General features: G+C 38.3%; 1 protein-coding gene across 5 annotated transcripts in view; it reads right to left on the minus strand.

Moving 5' to 3' along the window:
* Positions 1–634: 634 nt before the first annotated feature.
* SBNO1 (strawberry notch homolog 1) overlaps positions 635–21654 on the minus strand; it is a 35559-nt gene continuing 14539 nt past the window's right edge. For 4 of the 5 annotated variants that reach the window (XM_054219248.1, XM_054219246.1, XM_054219247.1 and 1 more), the window contains 26 exons: positions 21396–21556; positions 20254–20387; positions 20014–20104; positions 18902–19063; positions 18238–18373; positions 18055–18160; positions 16643–16796; positions 15210–15392; positions 14904–15001; positions 14074–14225; positions 13324–13521; positions 12856–13026; positions 12599–12768; positions 11583–11714; positions 10678–10813; positions 10150–10262; positions 9978–10049; positions 9399–9498; positions 8789–8863; positions 8390–8536; positions 8216–8310; positions 7926–8018; positions 7362–7499; positions 6585–6661; positions 5611–5804; positions 635–4680 (listed from right to left, as the gene is read on the minus strand). In XM_054219248.1, coding sequence (XP_054075223.1) covers positions 4538–4680; positions 5611–5804; positions 6585–6661; positions 7362–7499; positions 7926–8018; positions 8216–8310; positions 8390–8536; positions 8789–8863; positions 9399–9498; positions 9978–10049; positions 10150–10262; positions 10678–10813; positions 11583–11714; positions 12599–12768; positions 12856–13026; positions 13324–13521; positions 14074–14225; positions 14904–15001; positions 15210–15392; positions 16643–16796; positions 18055–18160; positions 18238–18373; positions 18902–19063; positions 20014–20104; positions 20254–20387; positions 21396–21556 — 3431 coding nt within the window. In that variant the 3' untranslated portion in view covers positions 635–4537. The remainder of the gene's footprint in view (positions 4681–5610; positions 5805–6584; positions 6662–7361; positions 7500–7925; positions 8019–8215; positions 8311–8389; positions 8537–8788; positions 8864–9398; positions 9499–9977; positions 10050–10149; positions 10263–10677; positions 10814–11582; positions 11715–12598; positions 12769–12855; positions 13027–13323; positions 13522–14073; positions 14226–14903; positions 15002–15209; positions 15393–16642; positions 16797–18054; positions 18161–18237; positions 18374–18901; positions 19064–20013; positions 20105–20253; positions 20388–21395; positions 21557–21654) is intronic. The other variant, XM_054219249.1, reaches the window with a different exon arrangement.

The following is a 21654-nucleotide window of genomic DNA, read 5'->3' on the forward strand; positions in this document are numbered from 1 at the left end:
GGGACACCTCCCACCAGCCCAGGTTGCTCCAAGCCCCGTCCAACCTGGCCTTGAACCCCTCCAGGGATGGGGCAGCCACAGCTTCTCTGGGCAGCCTGGGCCAGGGGCTCACCGCCCTCACAGCAAAGAATTTCTTCCTGAAATCTAATCTAAATCTCCCCTCTTCCAGTTTAAAGCTGTTCCCTCTTGTCCCACGGCTCCACTCCCTGATAAAGATCCCTCCCCCTCTCTCCTGGAGCCCCTTTAGGGACTGGAAGGGGCTCTAAGGTCTCCCCGGAGCCTTCTCTTCTCCAGGCTGAACCCCCCCAACTCTCTCAGCCTGTCCTCATAGGAAAAGCTCAAAACTTTCCCAGGCAATACTCTACAACAGATGTACCTTTGCTGCTTTCAAATTACCCACCTCTCTAGAACGCTTTTAAAAGTTAACATTTAATAGGAATGTAGTAATCATACTTTTACACATTAGGACAGTGGGCAAGTCCTATTGATAATGCATTTAATTCTAGAACTTGTATTGCTGGAGCTCACTGAATGCCCAATTGGAGATGCTAATAAGTGGAAGAAAATGGGAATATACCTAGATTAAAGCTTAAGATCGGGAACGCAGTGAAAAAACTAAAGAAAACAAACTACATGAAAATTCAAATACTTGTTTCTCTCTGATAAAGGCACTAAGAAATGAATAGTACCAGTCGCCGAAAGACACCGGGAATCAATCTCTCTCAAGAAAATGCATTATATGCTAAAAATATAGAATAAAACCACATAGCATCAAAAGGATCACGGAAGACAGACAACTGATAGTTTTGAAAAAAATGATGACAACATAAAACATCTACAATGTATGCAGACATCCCTCGCAAGTTTTATATATGCTATATATATTTCAAAGTACACACAAACTGCCTCTTTGGCAGGTTGAGAAAATAGGAATACATCTTGGGAAGGTCATGAAGAAAAAAAAAAAACAACACAAAAGGAAAACAGAGTTATTTACATTCAATAATTCAGTAGCCTTTAACATCTCTATATACATACATACTCTTTCTATATATGTACAGACTGCGATGGGATCTGAATGAAGCTTATTCCAAACGCAAACAAAAAATACAAAAACCCCTTGGTAATTCACTTGACAAATGTTTACAGGTTGCAGAGCTTTCTTCATTTACAAAGAAAATACTACGCGCTGACGAGACAACCAGCATCTTTGGGCAACTTTAAGTCCTTACAAGAGGTGTGTGCTCCCAACGGACCATACAGCGATTGGAAGAAAATGGGAAACTTGCTGTGCAGGGGGGGGGGGTTTCGTGGTCTAGAATTGCATTCACTGCGTCAGATCTTAAATATGAAACTAGTTAACAAGTCAAAATTTAGTTGCTGTCAAGGGACAGTTTAAAAGAGAAAATCCCAAATTTTATCCCTTTGGTTCCCAAGTCAAATAGGTATCTTCCCCTCCTACAGCATGCTTCCAAAACTCAGCGGGTACAGAAATGACTAGCGCTTCACGTTTAGCTTAGCCCCTGTTACCAGACATCTATGCTTTATGGATTTTTATATCCATTTCGGATGGTGATTTTTATGAGGCAGATCAATTCCCCACACACAGGAAAAATACAGAGACGACTCTTGCCTGGCCTGGTAATATATCTGACAGGACAATTGGTCTCTCCTTTTTCCTCCCTGCGAGGATGTTTGTCTTTGGGGCAGCGCTGGCCAGGGGAGGCGGCGTCGCTGTGCCTCACCCCGTCCACAGCACTATCGCTATTCCTTTTCTTCCCCCAAGCTTTATCAGCAGCTCATGCAAGGAACAAACTACCACCACAAAGCCACACCCCAACCACTAAGCAGGAATTTTCAAGAGAAGAATGCTTCTGTAGCTTGAAGGTGATTTTTTTGTTGTTGTTTTTTTGTTAACAACTAACACTCCAGTGCAGCAGATGCAGCCATTAGTAAGTGAACGACAAAGCCCAGGCGCTGATGGTGGCACGCAGCAGAGCAGGCGAAGGAGAGCAAGTAGGGGGAGAGCTTTCTGGAATGGGAACAGTTCTTACGGATCTTCTGAGTGCTCTCGGGGTGTTTTTATTTTCCTTCCCACGGACACAAGTCCCTGGGAAGTTTCAGAGGGTGTGAGTGAACAGCATGTGCTATATAAGTAAAATAAAATAGTATGGTCTGGTTATCAATACAGAGAACATCCAGTCCAGTATTTGCTCATCCCAACACCCAAAAGTTAACACAACAGCCTGAGAAGAGCACTTAGGAACTGAAGTGTAGTTAAATAATGACTTGTTTAAAAATAATAATCAAAACCCACCATCACTATTTGTGAATCTACCACTTCTAAACACACCTTAGTAAGGATTAAGATCTAAAAATATGTAACCATCTCAGATGGTAGAAATTTCTACACCAAATAATAAGAAGACAGACAGACAGTGAAGTCCACACAGCTTGCTGTTACTAGCTATTTGGTTCACTACCTGTTGCAAACATAATCTGTCAACATACTCCTCAATCCCATTACTTCTCCTGGAACGGATGCCAAATACATCCAATGGTGGGTACGAAACACATGAACATCCTCCCCCACACCCTGCCTGTGGTCTACAGTTCTCCAGGGCGTGACCAGCTCCTGCTGGTATCACAGTACCCAGGCAGGCTTCCCTTTACTACCAGAGGATTAGGAACTCTCAATGCACCTACCACCTGCACTACAAGTTCTTTAGAGAGATGTAGCAGGCGCTACAGCAACAGGGAGACAGCTGATTTATTCTAGATCTGCATTTCCAGTTAGTGACAAGCGTGTGCAGGGGATTCATCCCCTCGACCATTTCGGAGCAGGAGCTGAGGACAGCAGGTAGGCCTCCTTCCCCGACACAGGCAGCGTTAACAGAACCTCAAGCGAAATAATTCACATAAAGGAGCTCACTTCAGCCCAAAATTGTGGAGCTTCTGGCCCCATTACTTATGGAAAAACTCAAAGACACTTGGATCTGGCTCACTGGGTGTTTACAGAAGTGACACAGGCTACAGCGGATCGCTGCTCTAAGTCTGTCAGGTGAACATTACTTAAAACACACATCAAGGTTTAAACACAGTTTCCTTCTTGCCTCATTAATGAGTTCAACTGAAATAGTTGGACTGCAAGACAGAAGCCTGGGTAAAGCAGACTGGAACATGCCAAGTCCTGTCGAATTCCAATTGTACAGACTTGTTAGTTTTTTTGGAATACAGTGATTGCCTGAACAAGACTCCACTTCTTGTTAGTACAATAACTTTTATTTGACATCTACAAGATCGTTATCTTGTAGTTTTTTTGGACAGGTTTATACAATCTCAATTTTTCAATAGTGCAACCTGTGCAAGCAAGAAATGACAAACATTGTCCTTCACTTTCTTATAAACATCTACTATTATAGGCAAAACAAAACTTACCCATATTATAGATAAGTGACTATTCACATTTGTACATTACAATTTCTTTTAAACAGCTCCAGATAAACTCTACAATGTCTTACAACATATTAAACAGTATTCAAGTTACTGGGTAACAGAAACAGCACATACAGCGGAACCCTCAAGTGTTTCCCATTCTCTAATTTACAGCTCAAGTAAGGTTTCATCTTACAAGTGACAAATTAAATTACATTAATGAAGTAAAAAATATAAGATTGTATGCGAGATGGAAGTGAATTTGCACTTAAGTTTCCATAACCACCTCAGATTAAGGAAATGCTTCAATTTAAGGAAAATAGGCATCCAGCCATCTTTGCAGTACACATTAGGAATACCATTAATACATTAAAAATGAACTAATTTTAATTTAAGATGTTTATCACAAAAAGAACATGTTGTAGACTCAAATATATAACCCCCAGGAGAGAACCAGAAAAAATGCAACACCTGGGTATAAACACTATAAAAATGCAATAACCAATGCTGTACAACTAAGATTGTGTTTCTCTCTGAATTCCTGTCTTGTGTGTTTATCCTGTCCATGCCCGTTTCCAAAGACATGCACTGTCAAACAGAAACTGGGAAGGAACCTGAATGCATGATGTGCAACCTCTAGGTTTCATGCTTTTATAAACTCATAAATTGAAGAGAAAAACCCAATATATATTTTCTATATATATACTCAATACATGCATTCAAGGAGATCTCCCACAGCAATGGCATTGATGCACTGCGTTAAACCCTGAGCACTGTATGACAAGATAAAAATAAAGCCTGCTTGGGGATTTTCAAGCATTTTCAAACAAATTGTGGTTTGTAGCTTAAAAGGCCAAAAGTAAAAGCAAACAGGAAGCACTACAGAGAGCATAAGGAAAGACAGATGCACCACCATAAACAACTGCTGGCTTTCAGTTCTACCAACCTTTTTAAGATCTCTTTATTCCCAAAGTATTTGAGAGCACACAACTGAACTGAAAAAGTTATATTTCTTTGGAATCTGTCCCTGATTTTTATGCAAGTGATATGCTTTTACAGCCTTTTCCTCAAACACCAAAGTCAACACCTGTAGTTTGTCCTCTTATGCGTTGTTGAAATTGGTGATGCTTTGCGGGTGATGCTGCTGCCATATCTGCTGCTGTTGTACTGCGAGCTGTTGAGACTGGTCTGACGTTGACAGGAGGTTTACAAGGGGCGATACACAATTTGCAGGAATGATCAAACCTGGAAACAGCAACAAATCAATTGTTTCATAAGCATGCAAACCATTTGTTCATTAAAACCTCAGGCTGATGATTCCACCTTTCAATTTATGCAATAGTCAACGGTGACCATTTCCAATGTCAAGTCTATTCAAATGCAGCTACAAGTTGTGCTTCTCAAGAAAAGGTCTATCTTCAGAAGACACTAGATTCTTTAGGTCATGAATCAATAGAAAGTTGCCATTTTGCCCCCAAAGACAAATTTTATTCTTACGTTACCCGCTGCCACCTATTTTTGCTTTTCTAGTCTCATGGAAGTTACACCATTATCAGAGTTTAAGCCTGAAAAACCTAGTTTCAACATCTTAGAAAACTGTTACTAGAGTAGGAGCTGCCATGCACAGCCACAGGAAGTCCACATTTAAAAAAAAAATAGAGATTTCAGCCTCTGAGGTACCTGCTATGAGGGCATCGCTAAGAGGTTTAGCAACAAGAAATGACACAGTCATCTTGCAGTCATTCTAAACTATTGATTATGTATGACTTTCAGTAGCTCAAAAACCACAAAAAACACCATTTCAAGGGCTTGCTATTCTTTGCCAGAAGTGTGAAAAAAGTGCAGCCCTTACAGTTTCACAGGTAGCTTGGTGGGAACAGGCCAAATATGACACTTTTGTTTCTAGTAAATCAAGAGAACTGAAAGAATAAATGTTCCAAAGCCTGGCTGAAAAAAAGTCTTCCTCCTTTAACCTGACTCAAAACGGTGTTTGTACTACACACACAGTTTTCAATAGTTGTACTTCTGCCCCTCCCCAACATACACACTGAGGAGCCTTTTCTCTTGGAAGCATCTCTATGAAGTCTACTACGTGACCGTCAACATGAAATGACTTTTAAGTTACAACTACTTCCTACTTCAAGATGGAAATAAAGGAGCAGACGAGCCACTTACCTACGATCCTCTGCCCATCTTCTGTTCTTAGACGAACTATTTGCATTTTCACATTTGTACCACTCACAGAGGCTAGAACGCCTTCTACTTTTGTCCAGACGCTCAATACTGAACCACACAGGACATAGTAAGTTCGGCAGCGGAGTCCCACTTCACAAACTAATCCCAAGCCTGCCTTCTTACAATTGCCTCTCCTACAGTAGAGAGGAAAAAAAAAAGCTTTCAAAAGAATTCTGCAAACAGGAAGTATCCAGTTGAATTAAAAATGAGACCTGAGGTTATTTAACATGTATTCAGAGTTGAGCGACAGCTGCAAGTACACGGTAAGGGAAGGATAATCCACAGCATGCCTCTAATGGTAACGCTTTGAGAAGGGTTGGCCTATTTAGGACCAGATCTTCAAAGTGTACAGACAGAGCTCTAAGCCAGAGACACCACTCGTTTAGATCACCTGAGAACCTGAACCTCTTACATACAAGACTGGTATCTGACAAGCGTATTTCAGAAGCTCCAATATTAACCTGAAGCTTCTACTAGTTATGCCATTCCTCAGAAATTAAGACATCAGCTGCCGAGTTCAGACAAGAAGAGGTAGCACAAAACCAGCTGTTTCTGACATCTATCTCTTCTCTACATGAAGTATAAATATTTTTCCCTCCAAATAGCATTAGAACTATTCTACCACAATAATAGAATACATCAAGGCACAAAGCACAAGCTACTCCTGGGTCATTATATTTCTACTGGAGTGCAATTTATACATTAGCATGCCTCTAATATCAGTACTTTAAGGGCAAGTGCAAAGCTTCATGTTTCCACTCAACAGTTGGGTCATTTGACTGGTCGTGGGACAATTTTTCTTAAGCACAAGAAACACAAGATTTCACACAAGCAGCAGAAAAGCAGAAGTAGTGATAAACCCAGTTTAGGTAAACAGTTTAAGTTAAAGCGTCTACACGCACAGAAATACTAACCAATAAGCATGGGTGCAGGTATCCGCAGAAGAATTGTACTGCTCTAACCAGTGTGGCAGAGCATCTTCGGAAGGTACCTGGAAAAGTTACAGTGGGGATAATAATGAAGTAAAACACATCAAGACTTGCATAAAAACAACAGCAATTTGGTCATTACTATGAGAAAAGCAGGAGCACCAACGTTCTGAGGGTGAGGAGAGGTACGTTATCCTGTAGTTTGAGGCTATTCAATGAAAATGCCATCTCAAAGGATGCGCAAAATGCTTGAATACAGCAGAATCTTAGAGCTTTTCCAATAATCAACCTGACTTCAGAGTTTCCTTAAGTTTTTACAAATTCAATACCATGACATTGTTTAAGAGTAGTATTGCATATTTTACCAGCCTCTAAACAAAATAATCCCTTAAAGTATTTAAAACTTCATCAGCAAACAGCTGAAGCTTCAGCATCATTGCTTAGAACATACTGTACATAGCTGCTTATTTAAGAGCATGTTTGTACAACTTGCACAGAAGCAAGGCTTTTCCTTGCTAGACCCTAGAAAACCTCATTTTACATTACCACACCACAGATCATTTATATTCAGAAAGCTTGGTATACAGGAATGCAGAAACCATGTAGGACCCACTTAAAAAGCCTAAATACAACCTCTGCTCTGGAAAAATATACTTAGTTTTTAACTTGCTGGAATTATACACAAATACCAGAAAAAGAAAGTCCTTAATATTTCTTTTCAAAATTTTCTAAGTTTAAAATTAGCATAATTTTAATGATTACCTTCTTATATTTCTTTTTCAGGTCTGCACATGTTTCTAGTTTGAGTTGTTTCCCAGTATTTGGTCTGTACACTAAAAAAAGCTTCTTTTTAGGATTCACTTCTTTTACTAGAATAGCGGTTTTCTTGTTATTTCTTATCTGGAAAAGAAAGAGAAACCAAAGACTTCGTAAGTTTAAACGTGCCGACAGTATCAACCTTAGTGATGTGATACTGTGTTCTTTACAGAGTAATAGTGCGTGTGTGCCAGAACAACAAGGACACCTTTAGAAGGCAGTACCACTAATCTACATTAACCCCACAATTTTACTTGCAGTGAAAGCATCTGGTTTCTTGATGCAGCTTTAAATAGAAGCTATTAATTTGGGCTCACATTCCTATCAGAAGGTATCCGGAGCAGCTAAAAAGGAGCGCTTCATACTTAGCATCGGAAACAAACTTAACATTAATATAAGATTGAAAGCATTTTGCAAAACTGAACACTAATTAATTTCATATGAGACAACATATTTGGTTAGCCCCCCCAAAGCTTCTCTAAACATAATCCAAGAGACAGAGAATCTTACCTGTAGTGATAAATAAAATCCATCATCTGGACCCGTCTGTTCTGCCCAGATCTTAGTTGCTTCGTCCCAAGACATTCCTCTCTCTACACTGATCTAAAAGAGAGCCATGCAGAGGTATTTAAATCTCAGACTTTAAACCGGTTACAGGAACTAAAGAACTGTAGAACCAATTATTGCCCAGTGAAAGTCCTGGAACCTCCCCTCACTCACCACACACTGAAGCTGATTTAAAAACTTATTGGCAAGCAAGTTTTATTAGTTCATACAAAGAAGATACAGAATTAACTTACTGTGTATAGTTCTACATGTCCAGAGGTAGAATATCCGGGAGTTAAAAATTTCTTAACGTCTGCCTTCCTTACTTTTTCATCCCCAGAGCCCAAATCTTAAAAGGAAAGGACAGAGTTACTCTGCTTGTCTGTTCTTACTTAAGTGCAAGAGTACCGAGAAACTGATTTACTCACCTAAGATGCCCATATCGTATCTTCCATTCTTTTTAGCATTTTGAATAACTGCATTTAATGTGTCAGAAAAGTACTGGAATAAAGCATTCTGCTGATGTACTTCCATACCAAGAATTCTATTCAGAAATTTCCCTATATTGTTATAATCTTAAAAAGAATAAGAAATACACATATTAGGTGAGCAAAGGTTAAGTTTGATAACAAGTTCTCAATCAGCGTTTAAAGAATTTCAAAAAGACTACCCAAATCCAATCTTCAGAAGTGAGGAAAACATTCTGAAGTTCTCCAAAAAAGTGACTTTTTAGATAGTTACAACTTCAGTTCTGTTGCTAGGAATCCACTATCATGATATATGATATTCCTAGCAACATTCTAAAGATACACTAAACACACAGATACCTTTATCAAGCGTTAGTATTCCAGATCTGTCTTCTACATTTATCAAGCCTACGCCAATCAATCCCTGACGAACATCTAGGAAAAAGAAACAAGTTAAATCATTGCTGCTTTGCCATCTAAAAATAAACCAATGAAGTAACAGCTCGTTTAGCAATCTTGTTTCAGGATCCAATTCCAAAACTTCTGAAACGCCTCAAATACATTACTTGCAATTTCTACCTAATACATCAATAAGCAAGACAGAACTTTGCCTTCTGTCCTTCCAGGAAGCACAGGCAGGGAAAACTGTTAATGGCACTATACATGAGCCCAGAGGAGAACAAGATATTGTAACTGATAATGGGAAAATTAAGTTAAAGGACTGTATGCAATACTTTGGCCAAACACATATAGAACATGCCTTATATTAAGAGAGTTCACACATCTTGTTTCATACATGAACTTCAACATTCAAGCAGGGTGCATAGGAATAACATCCCGTGAGAGTCTATCTGGGCCAGCTTATCAGTTTAAATAGTAACAATGTTTTCTAGCTCTAAAATTATTTGCATTTTCTGCATAATAGAGAATGATCAAAATGTAGCTGTTACATCCAGTGAACTATACTTACCTTTGAAGAAGTCTCCAGGAAAATCAGGAGGCGGCGAGACCATTGGGGAGTCTAAGTTCACAATGGATTTCATAACAATCTCTAAAGCATTTCTGCCATACTGCATAAGAAAAAGAAAGTTGCTATAACAACGTGATCCAGTGTTTGTGCCTCAGCCCCAAGCACACATGATTTAACAAGCATTTGTAATTCACAATAAAACGTTTTTCTCTGCAATAGTAAAAGGAACTGGTGATTAGCTTTTCAATATAAACTACACTATATGAACAGCCCAGTCTTAATAATTAGGATTTCCAAGTTAATCTTTCAGTTGTGACTGAAAGGACGCATACCATTTACTTAAGACTTGGATTGTTAGCAAACACAGAAAAGTAATTTACACACATATTTCTGTTCCACATGGCTTTGCAAACAGAAGTAAGAATGTTTACTGGCCAGCTCAGAAAGGGGCCTCCTATCAGGAATTAATCCAGTTAAAAGTAAAACACTTCACAGGAGATGGACGAAATTCTTCCTCAACAAGTCACTTGCAGAATAAGCACCACAGCATGAGCTTTCAAACAGAAACAGAAGCATCACCTTGTTGTCAAAATTGAATCTGCTGAGGTCTCGAGTTTCTGTAGCCCGTCTGTCACCATGGGTGAGGGCTCCCTGTTAAGACACACCTTTGTCATTAAATCAAATTTTAAGAAAGAGAGATTTAAGTTGTATTTTCTCAAATGAAGGATCAGATTTCTTGAAACAATCTTACCAAGCTCTCCAGTCTTTTTGCAACTATAGATGCAAATCTTTGCTCTCCTGCCAATTCAGAAATTAGGAACACGTACTCCGGAGCAGTCACTTGGTTGGATCTATGAGTTCTTCCTGGATAATTAAGTACAAGCACATATGTTAAATAAATTCCACTTCATTGAACATTTCTAATAAACTATGAATTGAGGAGACTAAAGAAAAAAGCTAGAACTTAATCCTGCTGAAAATGAGTTTCTGCTGTAATACAGCCAACAGAAGGTAATACACAAGTGCTCTAGAGCAACTTTCATGAAGATCCCCAATACATGAAAAACCCCGTAAGCTGCAGTGTTATTTGCTAGGTTTCTTCCAAAACTTTCAAGACTATTAGCTATGGCTATGAACAAAGCTGATTCTGTCCATAGGTAAAGGAGATTGGAAGGGTCCTTAAGAGGAAGCTTAGTCAATCTTATTTTCCATGAATTAGCAGTAAATTCAGTTAGCATTACTGAGTTTGCTAGGGGAAGGATACAAAAAAGTTATTTACCAAACTGCTGTATTGCTCTATCCGCACTCCATGGCAACTCCAGAGTCATGTGAACTCTCCGTCTCTGATTCTTAGCTCTACGGTCTGCTTGCAATGATATACCGGAGCTGGCAGCCTCCGAGATTATGGCAATGTTCTTTTATTAAGAAAGGAGTTGTTAGTTAGCAATAAATCCAAGATCAAGCTTCAGTTTTCAGTTTCTAAAAAGATTTAATTTTGCAGCTACTAACATGCACGTGGAATGGTTTCACTTTTATTTGGTCTTCCTATTGCAAGAAGTGTGGGGGCAGGAAGAGGAGAAAAAGTATGGTTCTCTATCAGTTTGAAATGCTAATGAATTTTTTTGAGTGAAAGGAGTGGTTTTCACTTTACATTTCAGCAACAACTTTCTGTGCAAATGAAGAAAGGCAGTCTGTTGCAGCATTGCCATTCCAAAGGGCAGGTTTCTGTGATGTTGGCATTGCACTTCAGAAATAAAAGGGGAGGGACACAGGGAGACTTGCTCTGATAGCAAACAACACAGAGAAGACAAAAAGCTGCTGCTAATACTGTATAAGGAAGCATACGGCCATTCTAGCATCTGAATGCATTTGCCCTGAAAGAATGTAAATGTTTGGACTGCGCGCAAGTCACTTACAGGAACATGAGTATTTACCCTCAAGTGTAACAAGAGGCCACAGAAGTTCCATGCAACAGCTACATTTACGAGACTTGCCCTCTTGTGGTAGCATGTCTCAAATGAACCACAGGGAAGTTTGTTGTGAATGGAAAATGCTTTCTAACTAGTACTTACTTACAGCACCTAGAAAGTCACTGTGGGATAATGGCAGAGCCACAACTTGAACAACTTAGTGTTACTATGGCATTCAGCAAGTTTTTCTAAATGGTGTCTCTTTAAGGACTACCTTATCTCCATCCATGAACCTCTGCTTTTCTGTGATGTTCAGAATTTCAACGGGCACATCAAGTTCAGACCTTGACTCATAAGATATGCTGCCATCATCATTGCTTACAACTCTTCCTTTGCGGCCTGTCATCTTTAAAAATAAAAGGGAATAACAAGCTCATTATGGTAATATCAAAATTATTACATGACCAAAAGCTTCAAGCAATGATGCTATTTAATCATACATTGACCTTAAAGCAGATTCGGTGATTTACTCCAAGCGCAAAACTACATTAGAGAACCTGGACTATTTTTTGGTTGATGACATTATCTGCTACGTGGAACGCTTGGAGTTAACTCAGCAAATCAGAAGTATAACAAAGCATATCTATGTAGAAATGATGTAGTATTATCCTACTGTCCATAAGGGATTTGCCAGGAGTACTAAGAAAATAAACTAAACTAACAACTGAGATTGTCACTGATTTTAACAGGGTCTTTTAAATCAGTGATGCTTCTACTTGGATAGAAACAGGTAGCTTACTGAAGACATGTTTCTCAAGTTATTGAGAAGAAGAGATAGTTTATCAGGCTTTTCACTATCGCAGTTTTATTATACATGTCCTTAGTTTTCATTGCCTACAAAGATGAACTAAAGCTGCTTTCTCTCTCATATACACCAGCTTCAAATTGACTACGACTAGTTAGAGAAACATAGCACTATAAAGCAAAAGAGAAACTAGCATTGATTTACCCACCAAGAAACCGTAAGTCTCAGAAATAACCTATTTACCCATTCAGAACTCTCCTCCGTATTCTAATACTATCTTCAAGTTTCTCTTGAATTCAGAGGCATTCAGCAAGAGTAACCTATATTCTTATCCCTGGGAGATTACTGTCTAAAACTGATGAACGAGTTCTCTCACATGCAGCCTTGAAGAATGACAACACTGATTTACTGCAGCCAGATCATGTATGGCTGGAGCAGAAAAAAACCGCAGTTTTTTTTTTTTTGAAATGTGAACATCAGCCTACCTCTGCAACATTTTCGGGACCACCCAGTTCATCAATAAGCTCATCCAGTGTATTAGGTGGAAGATCTTCAGCCAGCTTTTCCAGTTTATCAAGCAGTTCTTTTTTCATTTGTTGGGCCCTTTCAACAGCATCCTGACTTGTTACAAAGCTGCTGTTTGTGTTACTGTTTGCTGAAATTTAAGAGAGACTTTAAGACTTAGAATTTCGCTGCCTAATTGCTAAGAAAGCGAATCAACGTCAAAGAAACTTTTTCTTACCTGACGTATTGGTACTAGAAGTGGTGGTACCAACGGTGGAAGTAAAACAGCTAGGTCGTTTTGATCCAAGACCAGAAGCTAGTAAGGCACTTTGAATAGAATCTGGATCTATACTTTTCTTCTTTTTCTTGTCTTTATTTTTTTTATGCTCTTTTCTAATTAACCAGGGATCTAAAGTTAAATAAAACATTTTCAAAAAGTTTCAAGCATTTACTAAAAAGTCTTCCTTTACTTTGAAAAACTACATTCTCATTACAAAAGGTGAGTGACAGAAGCCTGAACTCCAGTGTGTAAAACCTACTTAAGATGCAAATCAACATTCTAGTACTAATTCCAGTCTTATTAGAATTAAGCTACATGCTTATCAAGCACTCTTATTTTTGGCTCACTGGAATGGTTAGGAAAGACGTTATGCTTACTGTCTGCAAGTACAGTTACTTGCTTGATGAAACACTTAAACTGTCTTACCATCTTCATCATCTTCACTGGATTCATCTCTGAACGGGTTGAAGTCATCATCATCTCCAGAACTCAAGAATCTGGAGCTCTCATTGTCACTTTCTTCATTATCTGAAGCATCAGACTCACTTTCACTCTCATCAGAGCTGCTACCTGCAAGGCCACCTGTTTTGCGAGCTTTTTTGGCTTCTCTGCTTATTTCTTCACCTAATTCCATCACCCCAGAAGAAAAAAGGATTAGTTTAGACCTTGTGGTCTATTTTGAGGTTTGTTTTACCATCACTGCATACAAACTAGAAAAATATTCAACTTCTAAAAATAGAACTATTTAAAAGAATCTAATCTAAGTTTCAAGTAAGACCTTTCACCCAAGATTTATGATCACCTACTTTTCGGCAAGAACATAATCAGTTTGGGAAGGGCGGTGATATTAGGCAGGAAAAAAAAGCAATTATTTGTGTGACTGCATCAGGAAGCAGCCTGACCTGTACAGGGCATTTTGGGATATGGTCCCATGCTCAATCAACCCAATTTTGAGCAAAGTAACAACCAGAATTTACAGGCTATGTTGCTTCAGCAGTAGTTTTAAGATCTGTTAATGGAGATGTCTAGCAAAAGTCTTAAGGACTTGTAATACATGCTCTTTCCCAGATGATTGTACTGATATTTACATTCCTTTATTTTTTTCAGAATTCACTCTTAGGCAGCTCTAAAATTGCCATTTTCACTATGGCATTAGCGTAAGAACTTAAGCATTACCTTTCCGTTTCTTTATTTTGTTCTCCTTGCAAGGGCTGTCTCTGGGTGAATTGTTATTACTTTGAGCAGTCAAGTCAATTCCCAACAAGCTAAACAGCTTCTTCCTGTCAGGAGCTGGAAAGTGCTTTTCAATAAGAGACTGGAATACTCCTCTGTTTAAGAAAGAAGGGTTCTTCAGTCAAATTTGCATTTATTTAAAGTAGAAATCTGTAACATTTTAACTGACTTCTCTGCAGAATTATTCCTTGTAAATAGTTCTTACACAAGCACTCTGTATAATTATCAAACATATTACTGTATTTGTCATCTTAAACATAGGAGACATTTACTTTACAGCACTGTTACTTATAACTTGTTAAATTTGGTTTTGGTATCAAGTGGTATTACTACTGCCATTTTCCTATTGCTCAGAGTTTAAGTGACAGAATAACTTAATAAATTAAGATCTTCAGCCAACGTAATCTCAGGATTGTATCTAGCTCATCTGATAAAAGAGGAAAGTCACAATTGTAACTTGCTTTGGTATAAATGCAGTGTACACTTGGCAAGTCTTCCCCTCCTCCCACTTTGAGTACAAAAGTACCAGCTGTTCCCACCCGAAAACGTCATTTCAGAGTGCCAGCAGAACCAGGAACTAACCAATGGCTCACTTGAGCAATACTGTCATATTTTGCATACAGGCAGCTTCAGTAAAGAACACGGCTAATAAAGGATACCCAACTTTGTGGGCACTGATGCATGTTTTACAAACGAAAGAACAAATTGCTACACAAACTAAGTTGGATTAAAGACACTTTTGTAAAGGACAGTTCAACAAACTTCAATCTTACTTTGCTGTAGAAACAAAGTCATTCAGTTCACCACCACCTTCCTCCAAAGCTTCTAATGTTCTTGCTTCTCCTGTTGACTGCAGGCCAATAACGACACACTAAAGGACAAATGAATACAAGGCATTGTCATTAAGATGACTGACTTTTCAGTTTATTTTTTCCTGAATTTCTGCTCATTAAATAGCTTCGACACCATAAAATGCAAAAGCATGATACTACTGTGTCTGAAAATCTTTGTTATAACAGAAGAAAATTTAATAGCTTTACATTTAACAGATATTTAAAAATAGGTCTTGATCAACTTACCTTCCCATTCTTGATTTCTTCCCGAGCGAGCTGCACCACCCTCTTCACTTTAGATGCTATGCAAAGGTACTTGAAAAACCTCTGATGAGCTGACCAAAACTGACCCCACATGGACTTTTTCATTCGTTGTTCTGCATCGATAAGATCAGCTGCTTGTTGAAACCTCTCTCTAGCACTGACCCACTGAAAAAAGAAAGTGTTGATTGCTTTACATGTCATATTTTGAGGCTACATTGGTACATTGTTTAATATCAAAATAAAGACAGAAGAGAAGTTTACAGTACTATGGGACCGCAAGTCACAGAAACTCATCATACAAACAAAGCTCACCAAAAAAACCCAACCAGCTACAGCTTAGTAAATTCAGAATGTAATTACTCTCATAATGAAAAACAGATACATTCACATTACCACCAATGCAAACATACACAGTATTTTCTAATTATCTAGTTTTTCCATTAATACAGTCAGGTTAAGAAAGCAAAAAGTACTGCCCATAATTAAGTGTAAAGCAAGATCCCAAGAAGACAAAAATCCCACTGCCTTCATCTCTATAACATTTTGTTATACCAGCTCTTTCCAGATAAGGTAAAATAAGCTTTGGACACAAGTTTAGTGATTCTTTTAAAAAACATTCCCAAAGTGAAGTGCTGTTTTAAAGTTGATGTCATAGACTTGTCAAAGGTTAATTTTAATTATTGTAGCTATACAACATGAATACAGAGTCATGCTTAAGCATCTCTTATGCAGGTGAAGACCCTGCTCATTTTAATCTATGTCCAAGGAGTAATTATTTTTACCTAATACAACAGTGGCAACATAAAAGCAGAATGTGCATTTAGGAAGAAGACACTCAGCTTAACATATGGACAAAAGCAACTAAGAACAACATGAAAAAGATAATCAGCGGATGAATAAAGGAAAACATTAAAGAGAACCACAGCTCCAATGCCTTGGATTTGATCTGCCACATGAGTAAAACTATCACCCTGCACTGTTTAACTAGAAGCACCACTCCACCATACCACTTCAGTGAAGTGCATGCAGCCTGTCTAATGTTTTGCAGCTCGTTCTCAGCTCAGTTGCCTTAAGGGGGAGGACTGGAGCACAAAAATATGACCAACAGGTGAACGGCTTTATCTTAGGCAACAATGACCAAGGTCTCTGAAGCACTGCTAGAAGGCAGTGGGTCTGGCAGACACTGGAAGATGCAGCCAATACCACAGCTTTTACGGCTCAGAACAAGAATTAACAGCTTTTGCCAACTCTTAAGTGGAGAAATCTTTACATTAAGATGAGACAAGATGATGCCATACCTGTCTCTCAGCAAGCAACAGTACTACATGCAATTTCAGGAGCATTCAAGTTTAAACCAAGTAGCTACAACCTCTCAGAACTCAATACAGAAAGCAAATTTAAAAAGGCATTCTTACCAGTTTCACAGATTTATTGTACATTTTAACATATTCCTGTGAAAGCAGAACTTCATCAATTTTGAAAGTTACACCTGAAAAACTCAACTGTCTTGCTATGTACATTCCTCTCAGCTTCATATCCATAGCAACTATTTCCATGGCACCAACACCTCTAAAATAAAGGAACAAATTAAGTCAATATTAGAATTTTCAAAAGCAAGGATTTGTTAAAAAAAAACCCCTCAAGTGCTTTAGAAGAAAACAGCATGCTTACAACTATGAAGGCATACGTTTTCAAAATCAAAGTACTGTTGGTTACACACATCTAATCAGGGGGTCTTGAAATTTAGCCTTCACGTAAAACTATATTGCTGCCTCTTGAGTATTAAGTGTATCCCAAGAGGTATGATTACTAAAACACTTACTTCCCCCACCCCCCCGAACGACCTAGCAATGCATTAGGAGACAGTACTTTACTAACTGTAAAAGGATAATGAATGGCCAAAATACGTAACAAAATCTTGTACTGAAATTTTATAAACTCCACTGAAGATTTAAAATAATGAATACAAACTGTATTAAGCTATACAGATTTATGCTGATATAAAAATAATTAAACTAAGAGGTAACTTCAGTTCTTTTCAACAGCAACACACCTTTACCAATACCTTTAGAGCACAGAAGTCAACTGCAAAGCCAACCTACTCACAAGCTTGAGCCTGTAATTTTGTTATTGCTCATTTGATGCGTACTCAGGAATGAAGTGGAGACTACATTTGCAGCCTAGAAAAATCATGCATCACGTAGACAGTATGTACGAAGATGCATACTAAACCCTACTATAGCATTCCGAAGTGTTCAAAATTCTTTTTAAGTAGGCAAAACATAATATATTAAGATGTTCACCTACCAAAGAATGTAGCATTTTCTACTGGCTTCTCACATTTAGTTTTTCTAGTAAGTTCTGAAATACGAAGTACCTTACAACAGCATATATAATTTTTCTGAACTGGGTTCTTGTGCCAGAAAGCAGAAGAACAAGACTTCTTCCTGTTAAACTGCCTAAGCTGAATGCATAAACATTACAGGTCTTCTGCATAGAGTGAGACATAACTATACTGAGTGTACTCAGTACACACAGTGTGTTCTCATGAAGAGCAGCAAAATATTTTCATTTCATAACACCCACATTTTAAGAAGGCTATTTTCCCATCAAGCTTCTAACACTCTCAAAATTTTCTGTGAGTGAGGGAAACATCCCATTTTTCACCACAGGAGATAAATTACATCTCCGCTAGATTTAGAAGCTAGAGTCAGAAAGTTCTTAGTGTGACAGAACAAGTTTGCAGAGGACTATGAGTGAGTGAAGACAAAGGAACACAGTCAATCACAACCATATATGTTCTTGCTACAGCTCTTCAAAATATTACCTTCTTTCAACAGCCTGAATGAAATCACTGAATTCCCTAAATGGAGTTCCTTCACCCCATATTCCAAGACGGTTCATATACGCCATATTTCTTGGCTCAGATGCACCTAGGAGAAGAACACACTCTGTACCAGTGCCAGTAAAAACATACAGAGACATTTAATGCAAACCAAGTTGTACATACCTGTGGCACTAGCATAAACAACCCTGGCTTTTGGAAGTTTATTTTGAAGTTCCAATACAGCCAGACCTGTTTTTGTTGGTTTCGATGAACCAACAGGACACAGATTCTTAGCTTTATGACACTCATCAAATACAATCTGAACTGTCATTAAGGAAAAAACTTTGTCCCACTTTAGAATGGGGAACTAACGCAGAAAACAATAAAATCTGCTAATTACAATAGGTGGCAGCAGTCAATTGTAAACTCAGACACTAGTTGTATTTTTCACTAAAAACTTTGGGAAAAATATTTAGCTAGTAAGTATTTAAGAGCACAATTACCAACATATGAGTTCCAACAAAATTAAGAATTCACTGGAGAAAATTTCAGTGTAAACTTAAGGTTCTTAAATGCAGTATTTTAATTTTATGTGTTTGTCATACAAAAAAGAACCAAAAGCTTCACTCTTGTACCAGAGTTGTGTGGCAACAATATGATGGTAATAGATTTGGTATGAAGTTTGTAAAACTTCCAAGTCTAATGTCAGAGCATGCACACAATCAATTGCTGTCATGAATAAAGAACAATACCTAAAACCCCCAGTAAATAAAAATACAAGACGGTCTTTAATGATGCAAGCTTTAGTACTTTAGTTACAATCAACTGAACCCCAAATAAAGGATACAACTCCATCAAAGTCTTCACCACACCAGTGAAGAAGCTGCTTTAATCTGGTTTTGTATTTACCACCAGACTGGCTTTCACCAATAAGAGAAGAATAGGTAGCAAAGATGACACCTTTCTTCACACTTCCATTATGTTTGGAAGAAATTTTCCCATACTTGAACTGCAATAAAAGGATAAGAAATTATTCAAGAGAGATCCCTCCTCAAACGTACCACCCACCTACCATATGATAAAGGGATACTTGTGGTCTTAACATTAAGGTGTGTACACTTCGAACCACCTGTATCCCCACATAACAATGATGGCACAGCTGGCATATGGTAATATGGTTAAGGGGTTATACAGGGCCTTACTTAAATATGTACTTAAGGAATACTAGATGTGAGGCCTCAAAAGATTAACAGCCATATTCTTTGACTACATCGTTTCCTTAAATACAATTAAGATTTTAGTTTCAATGCATCCCTTAGAGCTAATAGGTCAAGTGTATTTACAGCTGCTACCATAAACAACAATTTCTAAAGCTTTACTATATTTTAGAAATTAAGACTTCACAAAGCAAAAATACTAACTTAAAAACAAACTTTAAGTTCAGTGAATTCAACCAGTAATTGCACTTTACAATTTATGTAAGTGCCTAATCCTGAGCAGAGGCACAGTCTCCAAAAATAACTGCACACGCTACTGCTGCTTTCATAAATTACTGAGGAAGTCCATTAGTCAAGCATAACATACAAAATGTATTACTTATCAAGTGTGCACTGGGAGACAGAAAGGAAAAAATTCAAATGCTACAAAGCCTAAAAGATGTAAAGAATATTTCAATTTCTAGAAAATACTCTACTAGTAGAGTCAGTAGTGGCTTGAAGAGTAATGTTTTTAAGAAAAGTACCACATGCTAAAACTTAATCCTACAAGGGTTCTATTTACATGATTAACTCAAAGCTCTGTGTGGCTCTTCATAAGATTAAGGCCTGTCAAACAAGACCTACACAGCAAATTTGTTGAAATTAGTACATTCTCGCTCTTAAAACAGTCAACATGCACAACTTGTCACACAAGCGTACCTAAAGTTTTGCCTCAACTGTACATAGTAAAAATTTTCCACACCTTGTTTAATGAATGAACCAGTATGTTTTTTGCTCCAATATCTCTCAAATCTCTTTCAGCATCGTATTTCAGATCATTTGACACGCTAAACCTGAAGATATAAAACAAAGCATATATTCTGTAAGTTACAGCAGAAGTTCAAAAAGCTGTTGCTAAAACATTTGCCAGAAGACAGACTACGCTGAATTTAAGTACTATAGTCAATACAGTGTCTGCTCTAACAAATCCTGACACACTTACCAGACTGCTCTTTTTCTGCCTAACAAGTAATTTTCATAGATTATTCCAGCTATGGTCCTTCCTTTTCCTACACCAGCACCATCCCCTATCAAGAATCCAGCTCTGTCTCCATTGGGCAGGAATGTTTCATGTTGCTGTAGGAGAAAGAACAAAAAACTTGTACCCATTCTCCAAAACACATCACTGTGGATTCTCAGAAACGAGCAAACATAAGAAACATCCTATTGGATGAGACCAGCAGTCCACCCAGCCAAGCAGCCTCCTCCCAGCAGGAAGAAGGGATTTTATTTAGGGAGAGCGTATGAGCCTAACTGCTTCATGTGATCTATTCCCCCACTTCCTCCCTCAGCACCTAGAATTGCTTTATCTGTCTAATTCTTTCAGAGCTTACTACCAGACTGGCTGCTTTTTTTAAACCCACTGACAGGCAACTCGACACCCTTTTGTGGCAGCAAGACCCCGACATTCACTGCCTCTGTAAAGAGGTATTCTCCTATCCATTTTAAACCAATCTCTCAGCTTCACCAAGTTCTGCTTTGTTCTTGTTTTGTGGAATTCCACCACCTTCTTGATTATGTAAACATTTATTTCATTCCCCTTTGTTTTTCTTCTCTCCATCTCAAGGCGCCCCAGCCTTATTAGTCCCTTTCCATAAAGCAACTTCTTCCCTCCTGGGAAGTTAGCTGTCCTCTAACTTCAGTACCTTCCTCCCCAACATGCAGAGAGCTGCATGCATAACTGATGTGGGCCCACTGAAGTTTAACATAGCAACAAAATAACACCCAGATTTGATCTCTGTACCTTTCTCAATGATGCCAGTCAGTGTTGGCTTTCCTAGCCTGCTGCTACTGCAGCCATTAAGTTATTTCAGAGAAATAAAAATAACGACTAAGATGTCCTTCCTGAGTTCTAAGACAGTTTGAGATCAGCATCATGGAAGTGGTTTAGACAAAGCTTTCTTAGGTGTATTACCTCACATCTATTTGAGCTGAAGCTCATCTGCCACCTTCTAATGCAACTCAAACCTTAAAGCTCTTAATTATTTTATCTCCTTGTAGAACTGACATAGCTGCACTTCCAAGATCGTAGTTTTTCCTCTGCAAATTCTGTTAGCTTTTAAGCTGTACTAATGTCTAGCATACCTGGGCTGCATAAGTGATTGCTTCAAGTTGCAAAGCTGACAACCAGCCACTATCAATTGTTTCTTCTGATATTGATGTCTGGTACCACACATCAGGAGGAGTCACACTGGATAATGAGCTGGTTTCCACTACTGGGTCAGGATGACGTAGACCAATTTTTACTGGTTGAAGAGGGAAGGGAAGGAAGGGAGAAGATGAAAACATAATACAGAGTTCTGTTGCTGCAGCACAGGTTATTATATTTACCAAAACAAATGAC

The sequence above is a fragment of the Rissa tridactyla genome, chromosome 13 (genome assembly GCF_028500815.1).
Source record: "Rissa tridactyla isolate bRisTri1 chromosome 13, bRisTri1.patW.cur.20221130, whole genome shotgun sequence".
NCBI classification, from domain to species: domain Eukaryota; kingdom Metazoa; phylum Chordata; class Aves; order Charadriiformes; family Laridae; genus Rissa; species Rissa tridactyla.